At 36.1% G+C, this 24,946-nt stretch overlaps 2 protein-coding genes across 2 annotated transcripts in view; both read left to right on the forward strand.

Annotated features, from left to right (window-relative positions):
- Positions 1-213: 213 nt before the first annotated feature.
- LOC142345399 (uncharacterized) overlaps positions 214-24,946 on the forward strand; it is a 144,118-nt gene continuing 119,385 nt past the window's right edge. The window contains exon 1 of the mRNA XM_075397446.1: positions 214-242. The gene's annotated coding sequence lies outside the window, so the exon portion shown is untranslated. The remainder of the gene's footprint in view (positions 243-24,946) is intronic.
- Positions 4,997-24,946, forward strand: part of LOC142345798 (importin-5-like) — a 50,696-nt gene continuing 30,746 nt past the window's right edge. Inside the window, exons 1-6 of the mRNA XM_075398161.1 lie at positions 4,997-5,109; positions 5,197-5,277; positions 5,350-5,542; positions 5,619-6,058; positions 12,002-12,210; positions 20,591-20,899. Coding sequence (XP_075254276.1) covers positions 5,026-5,109; positions 5,197-5,277; positions 5,350-5,542; positions 5,619-6,058; positions 12,002-12,210; positions 20,591-20,899 — 1,316 coding nt within the window. The 5' untranslated portion in view covers positions 4,997-5,025. The remainder of the gene's footprint in view (positions 5,110-5,196; positions 5,278-5,349; positions 5,543-5,618; positions 6,059-12,001; positions 12,211-20,590; positions 20,900-24,946) is intronic.

Below are 24,946 nucleotides of genomic sequence, written 5' to 3' on the forward strand. Positions count from 1 at the left end.
ACTAAGATGTCTCTTAATAAAGAAGAAAGCATGAACCCATGCATCATGGGTAATATGCAAAAACTCAAGAAAAATTCATTCGCAGAAGTGACAAGCCAAAAACTTCTTGGAGTAAAAATCTCAAAAAAAACCTTGCCTGGACTGACAATTGTGCGAGAAGAGTAAACAAAGCATGGAGATCTTTCTGTTTTCTAGAAAATTGCTCAAAATTTAGCCTAATTGTTGTGATAAACTTATTAAATCGCTCTTGATTGTAATTATTTACTGTTTTATCAGAGGCCGGACGTTGTTTGGGTAGCCCCAGTTAACGGGGATTTCAGATTCTGGCGGAAGAATCTTGTATGCTTCATATTCAACTATTTCAAACGGTGTAGTATTAAACAAACACTGAAGCCCTGACTTCCGTGATCAAACTTTTGGCGCTAGGATTGTTCGTATTTGTTTGAGTTTTAATTATATTAGGTAATTCTCTCGGTCAATTTTTGGTGCCAGAGTTCTCCGCATTTGTTCGACTGATCTATTTGTCTTATAGTTATTTATTTTGATAAAAGTGTTTAGATTATTCGTTTAATTAGGACTTATTCAGCGCTTACTGCCGTCTTCTGACTGTATTTATTTGTCCCAAACCACGCCGCCTCCTCCATCCGATCCGCCATGCACTGTGTGCATGGGTATATGTACAGAACAAGAACGCGTTATCTGCGTTCGATGTAAATCTAAATGTATTCATGGATCGTGCCTTGGAATGGCTCAGACAACGGGTTGCATTGGAATGATCTTTTGGTTTTGTCCGAGTTGTTTGCCACCTTTTACAACAGTGTTTTTATCCCGTGATCGAATATCTGCTCTTGAGGTTAATTTAGAGAAATTAGACTCGCTGATTTCTGAAATTCAATGACTGAAGCTGGAGATGAGGTCTGAAGAAACTGGATTACCCGTATCTTAGAGCTGCTTTCAGAAATGGGACTGTCAGTACTGCTAGCGATCGTAATTCAAAGAAACGAAAAGCTGAAGGCAACGAAAATGTGCTTGCCTGCAAAGAGTCTCACGACAGAAAACCAAAAATTTTTAAGACGGGCACAAACATTAATCATCAGACGGCAGTCAGTGCAGTTGAAAGACCACCGAAAAGACGGCATCTCTACATTTGTTGTTTAAGCAACTCTGTCTCTACGGATATTATAAGAGAACATTGCAAGAACAAGGGAGCTGATATACTGTGTATCCGTGAAATATCTAGGGAAGATTCTCGTCTGAAATCTTTCCACTGTGAATTCAAATTCGATAGTGATCAAGTTGAATCTCCCGATTTCTGGCCCGATGTTTTAACATTTTCACGATTTTATTTAAATCAGAAAGTGAGGGAATGGCTGGCCTCCTTTGATACCTGACTATCAAATTTTAAAACTGTCGATGAACCTGTAAAAGTATGTTTACATAACGCAAGATCGGTTCGCAACAAGACTTCCTAAATAAGAAATCTTAGTGAAGCCAATGATTTTAGCCTCATAATTTTAACAGAAACGTGGATCAAAGATAAAGCAAATGATGAGTTTTGTCTCTAGCAGTGTTACCCAAATGGCTATTATTAATCAAGTGCAAACAGAAAAGAAAAAAGTTGCGGAGGATTAGCGGTGTTCTATGATGGAGATTTACGTGTCGACAATTTTTCAAATAAGTGTTTTACGAGGTGGCTTTTTTTGAATTTACGCTCGGCACGTCAGTGTATCTTTTGGTTTGAATATACCGTCGACCAAATACTAATGTACGTGTCTTTATAAGTGAGTTAACATCGTTTATTGAGGAGAAAGTGCTGTCGTTCAAAAAATTATTTATTAATATTTCTATGCTGATATCAAATGATGGGTCAAGAATTTGGATTTCTTTTGGATGAGTTTGGTTTGCAACAGCAAGAAACCGTGCCTGCTCACAAAAGTGGTTGATTTTTAGACCAGGATATTACATCTGAGGAGATTGAAGTATCAGAATCTCTTGTAAGTTTCGTAACAAGCTCTGATTATGGAGTTGTGCATTTTGACCTTCTGCAAAAGCAAGCGATTTTAGCTGTAAAGAAGACCTCGTGCAGAAATTGGCAAAATTTTGAGGTGGTAGCGTTTGCAGAAAGAATTGTTACTCCGATCGACAGAGATAATCCTGAAAATGATTGGAGCGGTGTTTTAATGAACGAAGTCAGCTATGTCGATAAGAAGCATCCTCTTAAAACTAAATATATGAGAAATCATTCGTGCACTTTCTTTGACGATGAGCTAAGAACGATGAAAAGATCGAGGAGAAAGTTTGAGAAGGCTTTCCGAAAGAATCGTCATTTCCTATCCGAAAGACGGTTTCTTAATGCAATTTTGGAGTATTTTAAGCTGTTTACCAAAAAAAAGTAAATACATCGAAAAATGAGTCGCTGGTGAAATTAAGTGTTTTAGGTATTCTATGCTGCATCAACTCTTAGGAAAAAATAATTTTGTCCTGCCGCAGTCACAAGGGGAACCTGAATGCCTAGCAAGTAAGTTTAATGCTTTCTTTGTTAAAACAATAGACGCCGTATTAGTTTCACTACCTCCAAGAAATGGTATAGAATTGATTGATTCACATACAACAAGCCTAGAGAGTTTTAAAATATACACTTAAAATTTTAAAATTAATTGACTCTCCAGACAGGATACTTCCCAAACCAATTCAAACAAGGAGTCATGAAGCCGCTCATAAAGAAATCTTAACTTGAACCTTAATTTTTGTCGAGTTATCGCCCTATGACAAATCCAAGATTCCTGTCAAAAGTTTTTGAAAGAGTTGTTTTTGAGCAAAATAATTTCTATCTGGAATCCATTAATCTCATGAAAAGTATCAGAAAGCTTTTCGTTGCTCGCATTCAACAGAAACGGATTTGCTTATAGTCTGTAATGATCTTTGCTATCTAGACGAGTTGCACTCCGTAATGTATATTGGGCTAGACTTGTCAGCGTTTGATTTTATTGATCAGCAGTTTTTATTTGAGATATTAGCAAAAAAGATTGGTTTGCAGTTGGTGGTGTTACTCTTTATAAAGAATTATCTTTCGCATCGTTGCAGCAAGTTATCATAAATTGATGTCTTTCTGGTGATGTTAAAGTTAAGACAAGTGTGCCCCAAGAGTCGGTTCTTGGTCATTTACTTTTTCCCTGTTACATGCTGCCTTAAAAAGACAACCTGAAAGAACTGGGAATAAAGTATAAGTTATACGCATATGATACCGTTTTTTATTTTGTATTCGGTTCGACCCTCATTCAATGCATGTTTGATGATATTTGGACCTCGATTCAACACTGGTTCATTATCGCAAAATTGAAATTGAATGCGGATAACAATGAGTATATGAGTATTCGCAAATTTAAAACTGTTAAACATGGTCTTTTGCGTCTGCCGGACGATGCTGACTACACTGAACAGGTAAAAGTTCTAGGTTGTTATATTGATTGCCAACTTACTCAGCAACAACAGGTCAACTTCGTTTGTTCAAATACATTTTTATTATCTCCGTAGAGCGTGGTCAATGCGTGATCAAGTTAAAACATCAGTCATATTTGAGTTAATTAGAAATTGTGTTGTCACGTGTTGCCTACTGTAATTCTCTTCATTATGGTCTGCCAAACATTTTAACGGCAAAACTTCAGCGAATAATGAACTCTGCCGCGCGTTTGGTATTTCGATTGTCACCTTCAACACCAACCTCGTCGTACCTGAAGCAGCTACACTGGTTGCCAATTAGGCAACGCATTGTGTTCAAAATCCTATTGTATGCGCATCGCTTTGTGCATCAGCCTGGCAAACTCACATTATATTTATCGGAACTTATGAAACGAAACACGATGGTTACAACGTCTCAATATTCTTTTAACAAATTTACTTGTTCCCAAAATTGCTCTAATTTTGGAAGACCTTCGTTCTCGCATGCAGTCGCTGTTGAAAGGAATAAACTCTCATTTTATTTGAAACTTATAACCTCTGAAATTTTATTCAGGCGAAAACTCAAAATTTATCTTTTTTAATTTTCCTGCACTGTTGAGATTTTAAATGGTGCTTAAACCAATAATAATAATAATAAAGTCTGCACTCCGGACAAAACTAAATGGATGCGTCGGTTATGTTGTACCTGTCCTGACGTCTGCATCACAGGCATGGTACCCACGCAAAACAAATGAAGGGCCTGCAACACGTACAGAAAAAAGCGACTCATGGATATTGAACGGTCAGAAACAGTACGAAGAACGCCTGGTAGAGCTGAAGCCGCTTCATCTCTAAGTACATAGAACTACACGACGCTCCTTTCCTGCTAGCTGTAATTAGAGGCGATTACTACGCTCCCGAAGACGTACTGCCTGAAATAAGTCAATATGAAACTCGCCAAGACTTGGTGTTTGAAGTCCCGAAACATCGACTCAAGAAAACAGACGAACTGCTATGGACTCGAGCAGCTAAGCTCATCAACATCTTGCGGCGACCCACCACGAATGGACTGAACAAACGGTCACTCACAAAGATTTACACCGAATTCTTCAACAGAAGCTACAACGGAATGGATTCCTGCACTTGGAGGATTTTATGTTCATGTGGCTCATGCAACCCGCTCAGGAAAGTAGTGCCACTTGAAAACAAGGGTCAACGGCACCTGGATGGAATCATAAAAACTTTCCTACAACTACTATATGATGGCTGGCGCCACTTCCTGACTTGGAGTCTAACTCTAACTATTGGCAAACTAACTTCTGGTCTTTCCCATTATAGCCCCCCCCCCCCCCCCCAGCTTAGTGGTCAGATAACCTATAGCCCCCAATCATGGTAATTATACCATAATGGGGGGACTATAATTTCATGGGGGGCTATAATGGGAAAGATCCCTAACTTCAACGTCTGAATTTATTTTAAAATAGAAAAAAACTCCATTGAAAGCAATGGAACAATTAAATCGATCAAACGGTAGTCTATCGCTACCTGTTTTGAAATTTTGCTAATTTTCATTGTTTTAGGCTTGTAATGCGTGACATAATGTCCGATGAATTTTTGAATATCCTCCAGCGTCTTCTCTCGAATGACAATGATACCAGAAAAGCTGCTGAGGTATGAAATAATGGACTTCTCTAGCTTATTCAGATTTCACCTGTTTTGTTAATGTAATGTGTCCGGCGTTTTGCAATTTGATTCTAGGACGAGTACGACAAAGTTGACAACGAACCCAAGATTTTGTATCTGCTAACATCTTTTGAGAATGTAAACAACTCCAAAGAGGTAATTCAATAAGCATGGCACAATTTGCTCACCAATTATTAATGATTATTTGTTTCTTTTTTTGTGTTATAGGTTCGAAGTCTATCAGCTGTTCTTTTGAGGCGCTTTTTGTCTGCAAATTTTGACGAGATAAACGAAAAATTGACTGAAGAGTCTAAGGCGCAGATCAAAGGTGCAGTGTTAAAATTAGTACTTGCTGAGCAAGATGAGCAGCTGTCGAGAAAAATTTGTGACGTAACCGCTGAATTAGCGAGGAATATTGTTTGTTAGTATTTGTTTTACTGCTACATAGATATTTAAAATTTTCAACTCATTTGCCAAGCGGGTTGATAATGTTTTAGCAATGCAGCCTGAAGAAGGTCCATATCCTTGGCAAGAGCTGCTCGAATTCCTTTTCACTTGCGTTTCCTCTGAGGCGCTCAATCAGCGACTGGCAGCTCTCTACATATTTGTTCAGTTCCCGGGTGTCCTAGGCGAACAACAAAACAGATTTCTTCCTGAGATTAAAACCCGTCTGGCTGTTTGTATTAAGGACCAAAACAGTGCTCAATGTAGGTTGCTAGCTGCAAGAGCTGTGCTTGCTTTTGTAATGTACAATGAAGGTGACAAAACAGTTACTAAGTTGTTTGAAGAACTCTTACCGAATTTGCTGATGGTTGTAAACGAAACAGCCAGCTCAGGCGATGATGACAGCGTGCTAAAGGGACTGATTGACGTCTCTGAATCCATGCCAGTCTTTCTCAGACCTCACTTGGAGGCAGTTTGTCAGCTCTGCCTACAGGTTAAGCAACTTGGCACTGGTTTTCATTAAACTGAAGCGAAAGGAGCGCTAACTCGTGAATAGTGACGTTTAAAGTGTAAAATTTTTGGACCTCGTTCGGCGTTTTCGAGCAGTTTTTTAAATTTTTTTTCGGTTAATAGGTTTAAATGGACTTTAGTACTGATATTGGGATTGTTTTGATAGTGTTTTGAAAGTAATAAATACGAGTTTTTAGTTGATTTTGAAGTTTTTCAGCTATTTTGCGGGATTTTAGTTCATTTTTGACCTTTTAGAACTTTGCTTTGTTTCATTGTTTTTCGGCAATTGGAAGGACGCTTATTGCTCCTGTGTTTCACTAAGTATTTTTAGTGTCCAATTGGCCACTGTTTTTGTGGGCCACTGTTTTTGTGTTTCTCAGCCTCGAATCCTGATTGCTATAGTTCTATCCGCTATGCTGCTATCAGCCCTTTAACAATTAATAATTTTTTGTTTTTAAAATTTTGGTTAATTGCTTCAGTAAGAATATGCTTGATTTTTTCTAGTTCTTATCTAATTTTGTTTTCTTTGATTCATAGCCGCATATTCCCAGCCGTATTTTATAGCGCTTCTATTAATTGTTTCACTTCGTTGAACAAAATTTTGTTTCGCTTTACTTCATTCTGCAGCTTTTTCGACATTATGCATAAAGTTTTTTTAATAGCCGCACAGCGATAGCTGGGGCTATTATTGGCCTTCTCTTGGTTTTTTTTTATTTCGTCGTCATGATTTTTGTTACGACCATATGACGTCACAGCCACTTTTTGTTCATTCGTTCATGCAATTTCAACTGAATTGCATGTGTGACGTCATTTTTCGCTCTTAGTGGAGCGAGTTTTTTTGTTCATGCGCGTGATTAAATTTTTGGTCACACTTGACTTACCTCACTCTCAAAAATGACTTCCTCAATTTGAAATTGACTTTTATTTACTTTAATTCAAAGAGATAAGGTCAAATGGGTGTGTGTCACTCTAAATGAAGGTTATTTCAGATCAGCTAATAGAGGCAGCAATAACTTATACATATTTTTAATCAAAATATAACAGATCAGCCTTCAATGAAAAGACGAATTTTTTTGGTCTGTCTTTTTTACTGTTTTTTTTAAACTGCCGATCTACGAATCAATTGCGGCTATTTTCTGGCAATCTGCCAGCTATGTTGATTTTTCTAGGATAATTTTATTCTTTGCTCATTCTTCTCGAAATGCTTTTTAACAGCATTTGTTCTGCAGAGCAATCTAAAGTGAACAGATTCAGGGGTGAAATACGAAATCCAACTGGAAACTGGTTGAACCCATTAAGCCCAATCATAGATGACCGCTAATTAAACTCTGTTATGATAAGTCTTAGTTAACATCTCTAGACGCCTCTCTGATATCTCATCTCATTCAGAAATAGGAGTATGTCTAACTACAAAATTCGCACTTTCAAATTGTTTTTGTTCCACCGTCATATAGTAATGAGTTTGGGATTGTTTTAATAGTGTTTTGAAAGTATTAAATACGAATTTTAAAGTTTGTCAGCTATTTTGCGGAATTTAAGTCCATTTTGCGTCCCTTCGACCTTCGCTTTTTTCTATCTTTCTGTTTTGGAAAGACACCTATTGCTCCAAGGTGTTTTATTTTCCAATTGGCTAATGTTTTTTGGGCAAAAAATCCCGTCTTTTTGTTGCGACTTTTGGCCGAAAATAGAGTAACTGACAATTGTTTTTTTAATTTCTTTCTGCTAACTGACAATTTTTTGTGCCGTTTCTCAACGCTGGTCGTTTCTTGTCGATTGTATTGAATGACTTTTTTAACGTAGTGTTTTTGTTTTCAAAATTGTACATAAACTAATCCAGTTTTTGGCCAACTTCTTTCATTTTTTTTATTTTGTTCCGTTCTAGAAAACGTCTATATTTCACCAGGGATTTTGGTTTCCTGTTTTTTATATTTGACTTAGTTGTTGTGTTAAGTCTTTGAAAATTTTCTAAGCATTTTAGTTCAAATATTTAGTGGGAGCTTAGCTATGTAAGTGTTTTCAGCCTCAAATTCTTAAGAACGAAATCTATCTGCTCTTGTTTTCATTTTCAATTAACTTTCAAAATCGAGTCTCTGTTTCTGTTTGTTAAAATGTGTCCATGTTCTCTGCATTCTAGCCTTCTGCTAAGTGCTATTTTTCTTTCCGCTATGCTGCTATCAGTCTTTTAAAAATTAAAGATTTTTGCTTTTTAGTTTATTGGTTAATCGATTTCTTTTGTAGTTTTAATTAGTTTGGAATTTATACTAGTCGCCGTTTCAGAAACAGAAGTATGTCTAATTACAAAATAATTCGCATTTTAAAATTTTTTTGTACCATCGTCATTTAGTAAAGATTTTAGGGTTAATTTGTGTTTTGAAAATAATTTATACGAGTTTTTAGTTGATTTTGAAAGTTTTTCAGCTTTTTTGCGGATATTTAGTCCATTTTTGGGTCTTTTCGACCTTTGCTTTGATTCATTGTTTTTTTTCGGCAAAAAATCATTTTTTTGTTGCGAAATTTGGCAAAAAATTGGGTAACTTACAATTTTTTGTTAATTTTTTTCTCCTGACATTTTTTGGGCTGTTTTTCGACGCCTGCCTTTTCTTGCCGTTTGTGTTGAACGGCTTTTTTAACATTAGATAGTTTGTTCTTAATTCTTTCAAACGAAGTTTGTAGCAATTATATTAGTCATTTGGTTATTATATTAATCCTACTTAATGCGATTTTTTGCTTGACCGATTTTTCGTCTGACGCTTTGACTTTTCGTCCTCAAAGACGGGATAAACAGGTATGGCCCTGAGGGCAATAAGTTCTCTTAGGTTCTCTCAGCTCACTTGTCTCCAAGTATGCGATTCACAGAAATTTATACTTATGGTGTGGAGGGTGGTTCTTAGAGGCTGACCCCCCCCCCCCCCACACACACACACCCTACAACCCCACTCACCACCACAACCCCAGTCACCACGCCGCACGTCGTTGCCCTCCCCCAGCCGTTGCGCTCAGCTCACATCCGTTCAATTATGCTAAAGCTAGCCTCACTAAACCGTAGCTAGCTACTGACGAAGCGAACCCGACGTAATTCGCCCAACGTTAGTCGGTTATGTTTAATATTGTACGTACACTAATCCAATTTTTCAGTTTTTTCCAACTTCCTTCAAATTTTTTGTTTGATTTTACCTGGCTTGTATGCTTTATATTGGGTTATGTTTTGGTTATAATCGATTTTTTTGAATATGAGTATTAATATATTTGGCTTTTTCATGATTAATTTTTAAAAACTTTTGAATCCATTTTGTCTATGATATCTCCAGTTTGTTTCTGATATCTCCATTTGTCTATATCAGTAAATGAGAGCAGTTATCTCATTTTTGACTGCATGTCTTACTTTTACTGCGGCGACAAAGCATTTTTTTTGTTTTGAGCCCTAAATATTAGTTTTTGATAATACAGTGCAGTTTCTAAGAATATTATCTATCTTTTGATTGCGCAATTTATGTTTTGGGTTTTAGAGTAAATTGCGGAGATCCATGTATTGAAGACCGTGATAATGATTTGTTTCCTTCATGACAAATTTCAGCCCGGTCAGTTAGCCTATCCGTATTTGTCCATCCTAAAATTTTTGGCGTTACCAATATTGGCGTTTTTCTAGGTTATCAGATGTTTGTATTAGTCAAAGTTTTGCGGTGTCAAGATTTGAATGAGCTTGTTCGGGCAAAGTAGTCCCAAGTTTTAAATCTGTGCGTTTTTCTGCATAGTGTCTGAATGGTCGGAATTCTTTTCGATATAGCTTGTTTGATGTCAATGCTCAAATCTTTCTCGTTATGACAGTGTTGGAAGTTTTTGCCAATTATTTTTATTGAAATCTGGTCGGGTAATGAACAATTGTTTTAAGGCAAAGGATAATGATTTCGATTGCTTCTTCTGTTTTGAAAACGTTTCCGAAATTCTTCCGGCTATGTTTTTTTTAAAGATCACTTAATTTTTTTCGGGATTCTCGCGTCATTGAAAATTTAAATTAGAGAGGTGATTTCAGTCACGCTAGAGTATTAAAGGAGCAAAAAAGTCGGCAAGTTTGAAACGTTTTTTGGTATTTGGTATTTGAACATTTTTCGGTTTTTAAGTTAATTTTTTTACTTGCGGCAATTTGACATCTGTTTTCAACGTTTTTCCTCTTGAGTGGTAATAGTATGATACATATATGTTCTATTATATGGGCTATTTGCAATTGCTTGCGTTTATCAACGGGCAGGGAAAGCTTGTGACTATGAAAGCGTTTGTTGTCAAAAAATAGTGAATAATTGTTTTTACCCCTTATTGTTATTTTTTCTGTTGTCGTTTCACCTTTCATCATAAATGACAAGTCTCAATATTTTTAAATTAGGTTTAAATAAACCGAATAATGATTTCAACTCCATGCTAGCGGTTTTCATGACTTTGACGATATCTGTTCGCAAAACATAATGAAATTTTGAGTAATACTAGTGTTTAATAGCCGCCGTCAGCCTCTCAAACGGCTATTTAGGCGCTCTCCTTTTTAAAAAACATTCGCTTTTTCTTTTGATCACGTTTTTCGTTTTTACATAAGTCACGATTTTCACGTTTGATTTCTGACTTACTTACTGTTTCAACTGAATGGATTTTAAATTCTTTTACGCATTGAATTATGCAGTGCAGTGAATACAGTCAAAGTCAAAATAGCAACGTAAAAAGAAATGGAATAAACCGATAAAGCCCGAGCGTTAAGTCATATTGTATTAGGTTATCAAAGTTCATTAGAGCGATTGCTAGCTGATTTTTAGTATTAAGCTTAATACCCTTCAGTTTAGAAGCTGAAGTAAGTATAGGTTTAGAATCTAACTGAAACTGCACACTGAATTAGAACAATTTTTGAAACTCGAAAAATTTATTTGGTCAATTTCAATCTTTTTTCTTTTTCTGTTTCAATCCCGATGTGCGTCTAGTGCGTCAACGGTGGCTATTTTCCGGCAATCTGCCGGCTATGTTTGTACTTGTTGTCTTATCATTTAATCTAATTGGGGACAGGTTTCAGAGGTTGCTAATAGGGATTCTTGAATTGACTTCAATGCTTCAGTTGAAAGCTAATGCTTTCTATAAGTTTTGACAACAATTTTATCACTTAGTTTGCTTTCAAAGTTTAATCAATTTTGAGTTTTTCGAGTTTTTCTTCACTTTATTGTCTTATCTCTTAGTCTCATTAATGGCAGGTCTGATCTGTTTACAAGGATGCCTAAACTAATCGAATGAATCATTTTGGTTCGTAGCTGTTACTTTCCGTCATTTATTCGCTGCTCGTTTGGTTACGGATTTTGGCATGTAGCTAAAACGTTCTTTTAGTTTGAGGCCACTGGCTTTCAAATATGTTCTCGTTTTTGCCAGTTACTTTTGTTTTTTCCTCTTTTTGTCTTTGTCTGTCATTGATTCGCACAAGTTGGTTGTATTGTGTACTCTTTATGTGTTCTAATAATATTTCCATGAAGTGCTGTTATTTTAAGTGATTCTTTAAACACGAAGATCTCTGAAGAAATGTTCTAATTGCTTTTGTATTTTTGTTTGTTTTTGCGCATTTAGAATCTAAGTATTTAAAGCAGAAGAAATATGTGAATAAAAACTGATTTTTAGATTGTATCTAATCAAAAAACTTTATAAGCTCAATGATTAAGTTAATCTTGGTTGTGGCCTTGACGAAAATAGGGCAAAAGGTAAAGGAGGAAAGAGATGAAGTCGTAAAGTTTTCTTCAGCTTCATATATAACAATTGATCACAGGCTGAAAGGGATAGCTATCTATGATAAGTGCGTGAAACATGGGGAATCGAAAAATGGAAATTCGGAAAATATAAGATTGTTCAATATTTACACGTTATTCGATAAATTTTTCTATTCAAGTAAATAGTTATTCTTTTTATGCAGATATCCGCAAACACGGAGTTGGAAGACTCTTGGCGCCAGCTGGCCTTTGAATGTATCACAACTTTGGCAGAGAACGTGCCTCAGATGTTGAGGAAACACGCGAGTAAAATCATGCCTGAGATTGCTCGGAGGGGACTACAGTTTATGACAGAACTAGAGGACGAGGCTGACTGGTCATTCCAGGAAGACAACGACGATGATCTAGACACGTCAGCCCTCTTTCACACTACTTACTGTTTTGATTAATGGCCGCGAAGCTATTATTGATCTAATCGTACTTTTTTACAATCCAAAGGGTTTGAATTGTATCGGGGCGCTGGCTTTTAACGACTCGAAGAGGAGTATTGGAGAAAATTGGAGTAAATTTTAAGCAGAAAGTTAGCGGCGCGAAAAAGTAAGAATGCTTTGAGAGTTAAGCAAAAACATTGGCTTTTTTTCACACATCTGTTTTCGAGAGAGCGATAAATTGAGGTGTGAAAAAAAATTCTGTATGCAAGCTGCATTTTTGTTCACGTGCTGATTTTTCAAGAATTTTTTTTGTATTTACCATTTTTTGCTGAGTTAAGAGGTTTAAGTTGTCTACTGCAATAAGTAAATGCTTGCTTTGACAATAGTTTCACGTTTATATGTAATTAGTATGAGTTTTAATGCTAATTTGGAGGTTTTTTGGCTACTTTGCTAAATTAGTCGAATTTAGCTATTTTGCCAATTCTTGTTTTGCTGTCCTCATTTGGATTTGAAACGCGGCTGTTTTCTCAATGGAAAAAATAGTTACCAATAGTTTGTAGTTCTTTGTCATAGCTTTTGTTGAGAAATATGGAAAATTGAGAAGTGATAATTATCCTGACAATTTCTAGTTTTTAACTTGGTTCAAATTTCAATTGGTTTTCCAGGTCCAATTCTAGTATGTTCTAGGTTTAGTTTTTAGTTTGGTCATTAAAATGTTTTCGATTTGTAATTCAGGACTTGTCCTGATGTGGTTGTTCAAGATCTGTGTGCATATTTTGATGACTTTTGAAGTCAAATGATTTTTGAAGTGCATTAGGTTACCAAAGTTTATTAGAGCAATTGCGAGTGGCTATTTTCCGGCAATTTGAAGGCTATGTTTGATAGATATAAAATACTCTGAAGTACGAGGAATTTTTGGAAACCTCTAGAAAAGAGTATGTAGGCTTTTGTATTTCGAAGACTAGAGAATTAAGGTAATGAAATTCTTAAAAAATACGAGATATAATGGACACCAATAATTCAAAAGGAATAGCGGAACGATTGACAAAATTAACTTTAATTTTTAAAAGATACTTTTATGCTCACTATGTTTTTATTTCCCGAAATGCTCCCCCGAACAACGAAAAGCTGTCTAATTTGAGCAAAGGTTTAAATTTATAAAAATGTCTTCTGGTTGTTCTTCACAATTTTTAATTGTTCGATAGGTCTGACAATTATTGGGAAGCTGACTGATATAGAAGGAATTAAAATTTTTCGTATAATGGTTGGGAAATCGCATTTTTGCATTTGTATAGTTTTTTTGGAGAATATTGTTTTCCTTCCTCGTCATATCTTTTCGCGACAGTTTTTCTTTGTGAACCAGTCTGGTCAGATTATGTGTTAATTAGTCATTTTTTCCAAACTACCTGTTTTACAGGGTCTTTTGCGACGACCTGTTTTTTTAGTTGCAACTGAAGTCAATTTTATCAGAGGCTATATCAATTCCTGTCTGTCACTTTTCTCATGTTATTGTTCCTATTATTGTTTCAAAACGTTTGTTATAATTATTTAGGAGGTGATCAAGGCCCGCGAGGATGATCAATTTTCTACTTCGTTAACGGCTATGCTTTGCAGTGAGCGAGCAAAAAACCGGAAATTCACAGTGTGAATAAAAACTAAAGTCTTGGTAAACAGATTGAAGAGCAGAAATTAGAGAGTGGTTTGTTTAATTGCTCTCAAACGAAGTTTGTAGCAATTATATTAGTCCTGTCGGTCTTTTTTATGCGATTTTTTGCTTGACCGATTTTTCGTCTGACGCTTTTGACTTTTCGTCCTCAAAAACGGGATTAACAGGTAGCGCCCAGCGGGCATTAAGTGCTCTTAGAGCCTTTCAACTCTGTTTCAGCTCAAACTGTTTTGGAGACTTATACTTACACTTATGGTGTGAAGGGCGGTTCTTAGAGGTTGACCCCCCCCCCCCCTGTTGACTCCCCACCCCCACCGCGCTGTTATGTTTATTTGTTTATTCATTCTTTTGAAATATGGCCAGAAATGTTGGTGTAAATATTTTTTTGCTTAGTGAGCAAATTTTATATGGTCAGGTGCAGCGTTTTGAACCTGTTTTTTTCTCATTCTCTCTTTTTATGTTCAAAAAGTTGACTAAAAATATAATATTCGGATTGTTTTATTGCTGTTTAAAGGATTTTTGGTCATTGAAGTAAATTTTACGCTAATGATAAGTTTTCAACTATTTGGTGGATTTTCACTCTATTGTTGCGATATTTTACCCATCCCATAGTTTTTTTGCAAGTTTTGTTACTGAAATTCAAGCCTAGCACCCATTGTTTTCTTTTACACTGAATAATTTTGCACTGAAACTGAATACTTTTTGGTGCAAAGCAGTGTTTTTCTTCAAATATTTATAGGAAAATTGAGAAATTTGTTACAAATTTTTTTCTTATTCTTTTCATTGTAAAGTTGAAAGATATTTTGATCCTTATATTGCTTCCCTATTTTTGTTTGAGCAATTTTGCTAGTCTGGATTGCATGAAACAGAGTTCTTTGTTTGTTTGTCTGCTTTATATGGAAAAATTATTGTCTTTTCCTAATTTTAGGATAATTTTTTGGTCATTTTTTTTAGAATTGATAAGATTGTTACTTCCTGCTTTCAAAGGTCCTGCTTTTAAATATAGCTTGCTTGAAAGGCTTGCTTTTCCAGCGAAGACGGGTTCGAGTTGTTTCCGGAATTCTTTCGGCTGTGTTTTGATAAGTGAGCAAGCAAAAAACCGATGTTCATAGGGTGAATAAAGTTTGAAAAATTGTTTTGAACAAATTTGAAGATCAGAGGAAAGAGATACTTCTATTTTTGTTCCTTTTCAATTGGCCTTAAGAAAAATTTTTTGCTAAGGGAGCAAAATTGCGGCTTTTCATTATTATTTGTTCTTTTATTTTTTGCTTATGTAGTCAAAAAAGTTATTGTAGACTTGAGTAATTTCCAGGTTTTTGAGAGCGTTTTGAAGCCTTATGGTAGTTAAAGGGGTTAAGCTAATTTGAAGGTTTGTCAAACATTTTACGTCTGTTTTGCATATATTGTCACCTCAAATGAATCGCAACGGTCGTAGGCGTTTTCTATTTTGAATTGAAGAGACGTTTTTCTCTGGTTCGAAGCATTCGTTTATGAATTATTTTTGAGCAAAAAATTGGGAATTCTATTGAAATTTTTTTGAATTTTAGTTTTCTTTCAGGGAATGTCATTAGGGATGTCTGTTCTTCTGTTATTTGACTCAAGATTTTTTTCTCCGTTTTGATTCATTCTTTCCATAGATTCTGGTTATTTGAAAGCTTTTGCTCAGAAGATATCGACCAGTTTCCAATACTCATTCGGCTATGGTTTTAATTAGTGACTTCTATTTTAGCGGAAGTGTGATAGAGGAAGCCAAGTACCTCCTGTGAAAGCAAGTGTTTTGGTCAATCTGCCAAAGAAAAGTCAGAATCAGAGAAAGTTTATAGTGATTTTCTGTTCATGCGTACTTTTAAGAGAGAAAAATTGTTGCGGAGTAGCTCAGTTATCTAAGCTAGTCATAATACGTTTGGATTAGATTTTGACCATTTCAAGCAAATATTAGACTTTTAGATGCAATTTTGAGTTTTTTATCTATTGCCATGTTGGGCGCTTTCTTGCAGTTTTTGTATTTCAAATCTGTATTATCCAGGAAAAATTTTTGGGATGATTTTTGTTGAACTGAATTTGGTGATATTTCGATCAGATTGAGGTTACTTTTGAGGTATGTTTGTTGAAGAAAACGGTGTGATTTCAATTGAATTTATGCCGGTCCTCGTCTGCTTCTAATTTTTTTGCACATATCTGCTATTTTTGAGCTTTCTGCAATTTCATTTTTTTTACGAGCTATTCAGGTAATGCTACCAATATATGGCTCTTCAGGTTATACACGATACTTTTCACTGAAATAAATAATTGTAATATTTCAGGTTTTTTGGCTTTTAAATTTTTTGTATAGCGTGTCAAAGGAAAAATAGGTGGGTGAATGATCTAGCAAAAGAATATTCAAAGGGATTTTTAAGAACATTTTTTGTCAATTACAGCATAATCGTTTTGCAGGGGTTTTGCAAAATTTGATTTTCCATTTTTTATAGCTGCGAAGCTGTAAGCTGAGCGAAGCTATGTTGCGGTGCTCTTGGTTTTTTGTTTCGTCGTCTGACGCTCTTTTTTCGTTTTACATTTGTTCACACAGCAAAGCTGAAAAAGTCAAATTTTCTGAATGACTTCTTCCTCTCACTAACGGCATTTGCGCGCGTGACGTCATTTCTCACTCGCTTTAGGAAAAGTTTTTAGGTTATTTGCGTGATTAGATTTTGATCGTACGTGACTTACCTCACTCAATAAAATGACTTTTGCACTTTTAATACTTAAGTTTATTTTGAATTTGTTTAAGGTCAAAGGAACTCATATGTGCAGTAAAGGTCCCTGATAAGAGGCTTCTGTGGAATGAATTTTAACAAGCTTTAATAATTTATCGCTGAATGTTTTTTACCTAGTTTTTTTTAAATTTAGATCTGTATCTGTTTCTATCTCTATTATATGGCACGCAGGTCTATTCTTTCGCAGCTATTCCGGCAGTCTGCCGGCTATGTTTTTCGTTTTTCTCAAAGAACTTTTTCTGTTTTTATCAGTTGGTAGTCGGTTATTGAGTACAGACTGTTTTAGTTGCTTTTTTTGCACATAATTTTTTGGAGTCGCAACTTGTGAAGAGAATTTTACAGATATTTTGGAGTTTTTGTTATCTTTGGCTTTTATCATGTTAATATAAGTCTGTTATTGTTTAGGATTAGTGTTATTAAGCAGCTGGTAAATTTTGCGTAGTGCGTAGTTGGCTTTGGCCTGAATGAATATCTACATCAACGTGGTTCCGGAGTCTTCCGGCTATGTTCTGTTAAAGATTTCTTATTTTCATGCGAGTTGTTTATAGTTTTTTTTCTAAATGCTTTTCCGAATCATTTCCTAGTCATTTCTAGTTCTAGTGTCTTTTGGTCAATGAAAATTCTTTGAATTGTACTTCAGGATTTGTCCTGCTATCTTATCCTGTTGGTGTTACCTTTTTCGTTTTACACGACTCTAATCGTTACGGCTTTCACGTTTGATTTCCGATTTAACTCACCCATTCTCTCAAATAAATGGTATATATCCAGCAAATGTACGCGAATATGTTTGAGGTTAAACCAATAAACACGGATTCTTAGATTTCATCCTTTAAGACTTAGTGCATTAAAGACTTTTCAAAGTTTCAGAGTATTAGAGACTTTTCAGAGTATACTACTAGCTGCTTTAAGTTTATTGTGCGGCAAATCAGAGTCTGAGTTCACCATATTTTTGAATTGTGTGCAACTGCATTCAGAATTAGAACACTTTTTGATACTAGGCTGTCGTCAATTTTCCTCTAACTGTTTCAATCCCAATTGGTTAGTCGGTTGAATGACGGCCATTTTCCAGCTGGTTTTCAATGAAGAGGTCTGTTGTATCTTCTCTATATATTAATTCAACGTCGACAGAGAGCCACTGAACACCATGTTTAAGCGCCTATCTTAACATATCTTAACGGTCCGTATCTGTGAAAACGACTGACAACAGTCTGGTTTGAACCTGGGTCTGGGGGTTGAGGAGCGGAAGCGCAATGAGTTGAACGAAGGAGCAGGTGATGCGCGTAGTTTATCGGCATTTTCGCCCTTTCATGTCAAAATCATGTTTCTCCTCCTTTTTCAATTGCCCTTCTTTTTCACACTTTCGTGCTCCATGTCTTTCCTCCTGCCACTATCTATCTCTGATGTTTAAGCTCCTAATCTTCCCATGTTTTTAGGCCTCTTAAACATTCAACATAGCGTTTTGCATGCGTTTTGAAAAAGTTCACTGACCGAATGCTTGCCATTGCCAATGAGTCAATAACCGAAAAGCTATATATGCAATAAAGGTCAATGACTGAATATCCGGGGATGCAAAATAGGCCGTTGACCGAAAAGCTGTCAATGACCAAAAAGCTGCATGTGCAAAAAGGGGTCAACGACCAAAAATCTGCGGATGCAAAAATAGGTCAATGACCAAAAACCTGCTAATAAAAAATATGTCGATCACAGAAAAAGTTATTACAGGAAAATGGTCCCTGAATGACATGTGCTGATGCATCACAGATATTAACAGATTAAAAATTCAATTACCGAAATGAATTCGAAGATGGAAAATTGTCTATATAAAATTATTTCAATTAGCTAGATAGTAATGCGGTAGGGACTAGCTTAAGTGTAACGTTTTTAAATTCTCCTCAACAGTTTGTTGCGATTCTTTTAATCGGAGTTTTTTGGCGAAATGTTTGTGTGACCGATTTGTTTGAACGATCTTGGCTTCTTTTTTTTCAGTTTTGCTTGATTTCGGTCTCATAACAGTTTTAAACAACTGAAGTTGCATTGACTGAATCCTATTTGCCTTTTTTTATAGATCAAATGCAGAGTTAGATTGCGAAAAATTAATTCAATTTGTGCTTTTTACTCTCGAAGGAAGATCTTTTCTCTTGGTTACTTTTTTCCACTCTTTCGTTTCTGTCTTTCATTTCTCTCTTTCTTTTCCCTCTTTTTTCTGTTTTTCCTTTCTTTTATCTTTTGTTTCTTTTTCTCTTTCTTTTCTATCTTTCTCTTCTTTAATCTCTTGTAATGTCCGATTTTTGCCGCCTTTAAATGATAACCAATGATCATATAACCCATGTTTACAGAGGAGCTTTTTCATAGTGGAATTTTTTTGTGACGCACAGGTTTGCACTAATCGTTTTCCTTACCCTAAAGAGCTAAGAAATCAGAATAGCCAAAAAAAATTCGAAAATTTTTTAAACCATGTCAAAATACAACGCGCGTTTGACTGAACGATGTTTAAGTTTATTTTATTATAGCTGCGAAGCTGTAAGCTGAGCGTAGCTATATTGCGGTGCTCTTGGTTTTTTTTTTGTTTCGTTGTCTGACGCTCTTTTTTCGTTTTACATTTGTTCACACCGCAAAGCTGAAAAAGTCAAATTTTCTGAATGACTTCTTCTTCTCACTAACGGCATTTGCGCGCGTGACGTCATATCTCACTCGCTTTTGCGAAAGATTTTAGGTTATTTGCGTGATTAGATTTTGATCATACATGACTTACCTCACTCAATAAAATGACTTTTGCACTTTAAAACTTAAGTTTAATTTGAATTTGTTTAAGGTCAAAGGAACTCCTATATGCAGTAAAGGTCCCTAATAAGAGGCTTCTGTGGAATGAATTTTAACAAGCTATATTAATTTATTGCTGAATGTTTTTAGCCTAGTTTTTTGAGCGGCGTCAATTTTTTTTCAATTTAGATCTGTATCTGTTTCTCTATTATATGGCACGCAGGTCTATTCTTTCGCAGCTATTCCGGCAATCTGCCGGCTATGTTTGTATCTGGAAACTTGTTAGCTTTGCGTGACCCTTCGTGGTTGTCTTTAATGTTTTCATGTCAAAATTAGTTTTAATTGCTCCAAACGACGTTTGTAGTAATTATGTTAATCCTACGGTTTTTTCGCTTGATTGGTATTGCGTCTGATGCTTTTGACTTGGGTCCTCAAAATGGGATGAACAAAGTGGAGTAAAGTGTACAATTCACCGAAGAGCCTGAGCAGACATGAATTGATAGTGTGAAGGGCAGTTCAGACTCCAACCGCCTCACTCCTCCCCCACTCGTCCGCTCTACTCCCAATTCCACACCCCTCGCCCCCACCGCCCGTATGCTTGACCCCCCTCCCTTACATTTTCATTTCGACCATGCCATTCATTTCACCCCCTCCCAAAAAAGTCAATTCAATCCTCTTTCTACTCTCTCGCTTAATCTAGGCGCACAAAGCCAAAACTAGATACTATCAACGTGTTTTGATTTTTAATTGAATTGAATGGTCTTTTTAAAATCATTTATGACCCTCTAAACGATTATTGTCACTGTTATTTCAAGCCTGTGTTGGTTCTATGCCTTCTCGTTTGTTCTAAGGAATGGGATTTGATTTTTGCACCTTCTATTACTTAATAATTTCTTTGTGCTAGATATATAGCATTGGGAGCCAATCTATCACGCTATGTTCAGCTGTCTATCGGCTATGTTTTTTGAAGTTTTGACAAGGTGTACTATTTCAATGAATCCGTCTTCATTCATATATTATGTATCCGTACGGTTTAATTTGGTTTTCATTATTTTTGTTTGGCGAATTGAACTTTACATGTCGTTCTGAATCATAATCATAGCTATTTGTTAGAAAAAAGTGTTTGAGGTAATTCTCCGATTCAGAGATTGTGGGTGATGAAAAGTGTTTGCAATGTTGTAGGGTTGCAGTGGCCGGGGAAACAGGACTGGACCGTATTGCATGTGGAGTGGGTGGCAAAGCCTTCCTCCAGTTCATAACTCCCATGCTCTCTGAGCTCCTTGCATCCCAAGATTGGAAGTCCAGACACGCTGCCCTCATGGCCATCTCTGTGATAGGAGAGGGCTGCCATTCTCAAATGGAGGCACTGTTGCCCCGCATTGTGCCCAGTATTGTGCCTTTCCTAGAAGACTCTCACCCGCGTGTTCGGTATGCAGCCTGCAACGCTATGGGACAGATGGCAACAGATTTCAACCCGACATTTCAAACCAAGTCAGTGCCCTTTTTGTGTATTCATTTCACAAAAGCATTCTTACAAGAGCATTGAAAGTCTTCAATTAATAGCCGCACAGCGATAGCTGGGGCTATTATTGACCTTCTCTTGTTTTTTTCAATTCAAAGAATTTTTACAATTCAAAGAATTTGAATTGTATTGGGTCGCTGTCTTTTCTGTTCAAACATTTTCATGATTTTTGTAGTCAAATTGTAGTGATTTTGGTCGCGCCGAAACAGGAAATGGAGCGAAAAAGCGAGTGGTTTTGCGGCGTGAAATTTTTCGCTCTAAGCAAAAATTCGCTCTCTCGCTAGTGGTTTTTTTGTTCACATGCGGCAATTTCACTTTGGTTTTTACTGTTTTTTCAATTTTTTGGATCCGATTTTCTAAATTTTTTCCCAATCCATTCATAGTTCATTCTAGGCCTAGTTTTTTTGTTAGAATCAAATTTACATTTCTCGCTAGTAGTTTTTCGTTTTCGCTAGCGGTATTTTGGCATTGATTTTCTGTTTTTTTTTTGTTTTTTTTTTAATCTGATTTTTTTTAGAAATGGTTTTCCCAATTCACTCATAGTCCGTTTTTTAGGTGTAGTTTTTTTGTTCAGTCTATGGAAATTCTTTGAATTGTACGTCAGGACTTGTCCTGCTCTGTTTTTTATTTCGTCGTCAAGATTTTTGTTACGACCATATGACGTCACAACCACTTCAAATCTGCTTTTTGTTTTCCTTCATGCAATTTCAACTGAAGCGCGTGCCTGACGTCATTTTTCGCTCTTAGTGGAGCGATTTTCATTTTTGTGATTAATAGCCGCCGTCAGCCTCTCAAACGGCTATAATTTAGGCGCTCTCCTTTTTTTTAATTCGCTTTACCTTTTGATCACGTTTTTCGTCTCACATAAGTCACGAGTTTCACGTTTGACTTCTGAATTACCTCACTCACTGTTTCAACAGAATGGTTTCTAAATCCATTCACTCAATGACTTGCGCGTGATAGTGAATACAGTCAAGGTCAAAAGAGCTAAATCAAAAGGGACGGGATAAACCGATAAACCCCGGGCATTAAGTCCTTGAGATTTAGGTTATCAAAGTTCAATAGTGTTTGCTAGCTGGCATTGGTATTAAGCTTATCAGTTTTCAAGCTTAATGCTAATACCAATGCCAAGCTAGCTGGCATTGGTATTAAGCTTTCAGTTTTCAAGCTGAATTAAGTATAGTTTCGGAATCCAACCAAACTCACGTCGAATTAGAACACTTTGTGACCCTAAAAAAGATAAAAATTTGGTCAATTTATCTTTTTTTCTTTTTCTGTTTCAACCCCGATGAACATCAAGCGCGTCAACGGCGGCTATTCTCCGGCAATTTGCCAGCTATGTTTAAATTTATGGTCACGCTTGACTTACTCTCAAAAATGACTTCTCACTTTGAAATTGACTTTTATTTACTTTAAATCAAAGAGATAAAGTCAAATGGGTGTGTCACTCTAAATGAAGGTTATTTGAGCGCAGCTCATAGAGGCAGCAAAAAGACGAATTTTTTGGTCTGTTTTTACTGTTTTTTTGAGACTGCAGATCTACGAAGCTATTGTGGCTATTTTCTGGCAATCTGCCAGCTATGTTTTTGAATATTAAGATCTTGATGGTCTTTGCCAGATGTTTCATGGTTTTTACGAATCACAGAAGAGTTATTAATTGCTCTTGGACAAACTTCATAGACAAATTATTTTAAACGTGTGTCTTTTTAATGAAAAATTTTCGCTTGACGGTTTTAATTTCTCGAGTGACTTTTACGCCCTTGAATTTTTGCGTTTCGCATGATCTAAAATTCTCTCTTAAACACAATTTCAAGCAGCTGAACTCAATTGGCGGCAATTTAATACTAAAAGTGCGCCAAAACTGGTGCCATTTTTCACTTTAAATTTTAATAGTGGTATATGTTATCCTCTAATGTGGTTATTTGAAGCCCACTATTGAGCTTCTTTGTCACATTTAGGCTCCCCTCCCCTCGACTGAAACAGGCTGCAATTGATTAGAGTTCCCACTAGTCGTTCGAGAGCAATTCTTCCGACGTTTCGTCGGTTATGTTTGTGGTCTTCCTTAGTTTTCTGGTATCAGTGTTTAGGCAACTATTAATTCGAGAAACTGTGCCGACCAAAATAACTGACCGACTAGCATTAAGAATTAGTTTGAAGAGTCAGTGTAAAAAAACGAAACCAGAAATAGGAACGGGATAAACCCATAGAGCCCAGTTTTACATGCTTGTTACTTGAACTTTGTTCTTTTAAGTCTTAGTTAACATCTCTAATTCTTATTGGTATTGATACTAGCTCCTGTATTGTCTCACTATGAAAGAGGAGTTTTTTCAACTACAAAATGACATCATAATAATTTGCACTTCAAAATTTTGTAATATGGAATCAAACTAGAATCGCCATAGGGATTGACCAAAAAATTATCTGTTCACATGAAAGGTAATTTGAAATATCTTGATACATTTTTTTTTACAAAATTTATCAAAATATGTAAGATCGAGCGTTTAAAGTCTTTATTGTGTTTGCTCCAAGTTATTTATGAAATCGGACATTTTACCAAGGTAATGAGACATGTCCTAAGATTTATATAAGTCCTAGCATAACAAGATTTTCCTGAGCTCCTTTTTCAGTAGCTGCACAGCGATAGCTGGGGCTATTATTGGCCTTTTCTTGATTTTTTTTCGTCAATTTTATGACCATATGACGTCACAACCACTTCAAATCTGCTTTTGGTTCATTCGTTCATGCAATTCCAACTGAAGTGCACGCGTGACGTCATTGTTTGCTCTTTGTGGAGCAAGTTTTTTGTTCATTCGCGTGCTTAGTTTTTTGGTCACGTACCTCACTCTCAAAAATGACTCAATTTCCTCAATTTGAAATTGACTTTTGTTTACTTTATTACAAAGAGATAAGGTCAAATGGGTGTGTTGCTCTAATTGATGTGTAATTGAGAGCAGCTAATAGAGGCAGCAAAAACATAGATTTTCAATCAAAATTAAACATCTATCAGCCTCCAATGAAAAGACGAATATTTTTGGTCTGTCTTTATATTTTCTCACAATTTTAGCTACTTCGCATTGATAGTTAATAAAGATGTAGCCGCATAAAATTTAATAGCCGCAAAGCGATAGCTGGGGCTATTATTGGCCTTCTCTTGGTTTTCTTTATTTCGTCGTCAAGATTTTTGTTACGACCATATGACGTCACAACCACTTCAAATCTGCTTTTTGCTCATTCGTTCATGCGATTTCAACTGAAGTGCGTGCGTGATGTCATTTTTCGCTCTTAGTGAAGCGAGTTTTTTGTTCATTTGCGTGCTTAATTTTCTCGTCACACTTGACTTACCTCACTCTCGAAAATGACTTTCTCACTTTGAAATTGACTTTTATTTACCTAAATTCAAAGAGATAAGGTCAATTGGGTGTGTGTTGCTCTAATTGATGGGTTTTTTAGAGCAGGTCTTAGAGGCAGCAAAAAGTCATACAGATTTTCAATCAAAATAAAAAATATATCAGCCTTCAATGCAAAAACAATTTTTCGTCTGTCCTTTTTTTTGTTTTTTGAGACTGCAGATCTACGAAGCTCTTGCGGCTATGACAGAACTAGAGGACGAGGCTGACTGGTCATTCGAGGAAGACAACGACGATGATCTAGACACGTCAGCCCTCTTTCTTACCGCTTGCTGTTTTGATTAAAGGCTGTGAAGCGATAGGGAAGCTGTTATTGATCTAATCTTACTTTTCTACATTTCAGTATTGGACAAGTCCTTTTTTAACATATTTTATTGGCGAGATTTTTGTACAATGAAATGAATCGGGTAAAAAAGTTTTGTAGTTTGGCGCTGAACAAAATTGAAGAGTTGAGCGAGAAGAGTGGTTTTTTTTCTGCTCTGTAGAGCGAGAAATTGAGTTGTCAAAAAAATTTAGTAAGCGAAAATAAATTTTGTTGATGTGCGGCTTTTCTTAATTACTAATTGCTCTCATACGAAGTTTGTATCAATTATATTAGTCCTGTCGGTC

Source organism: Convolutriloba macropyga, chromosome 9 (genome assembly GCF_964194025.1).
Source record: "Convolutriloba macropyga chromosome 9, txConMacr16.3, whole genome shotgun sequence".
NCBI lineage: Eukaryota > Metazoa > Xenacoelomorpha > Acoela > Convolutidae > Convolutriloba > Convolutriloba macropyga.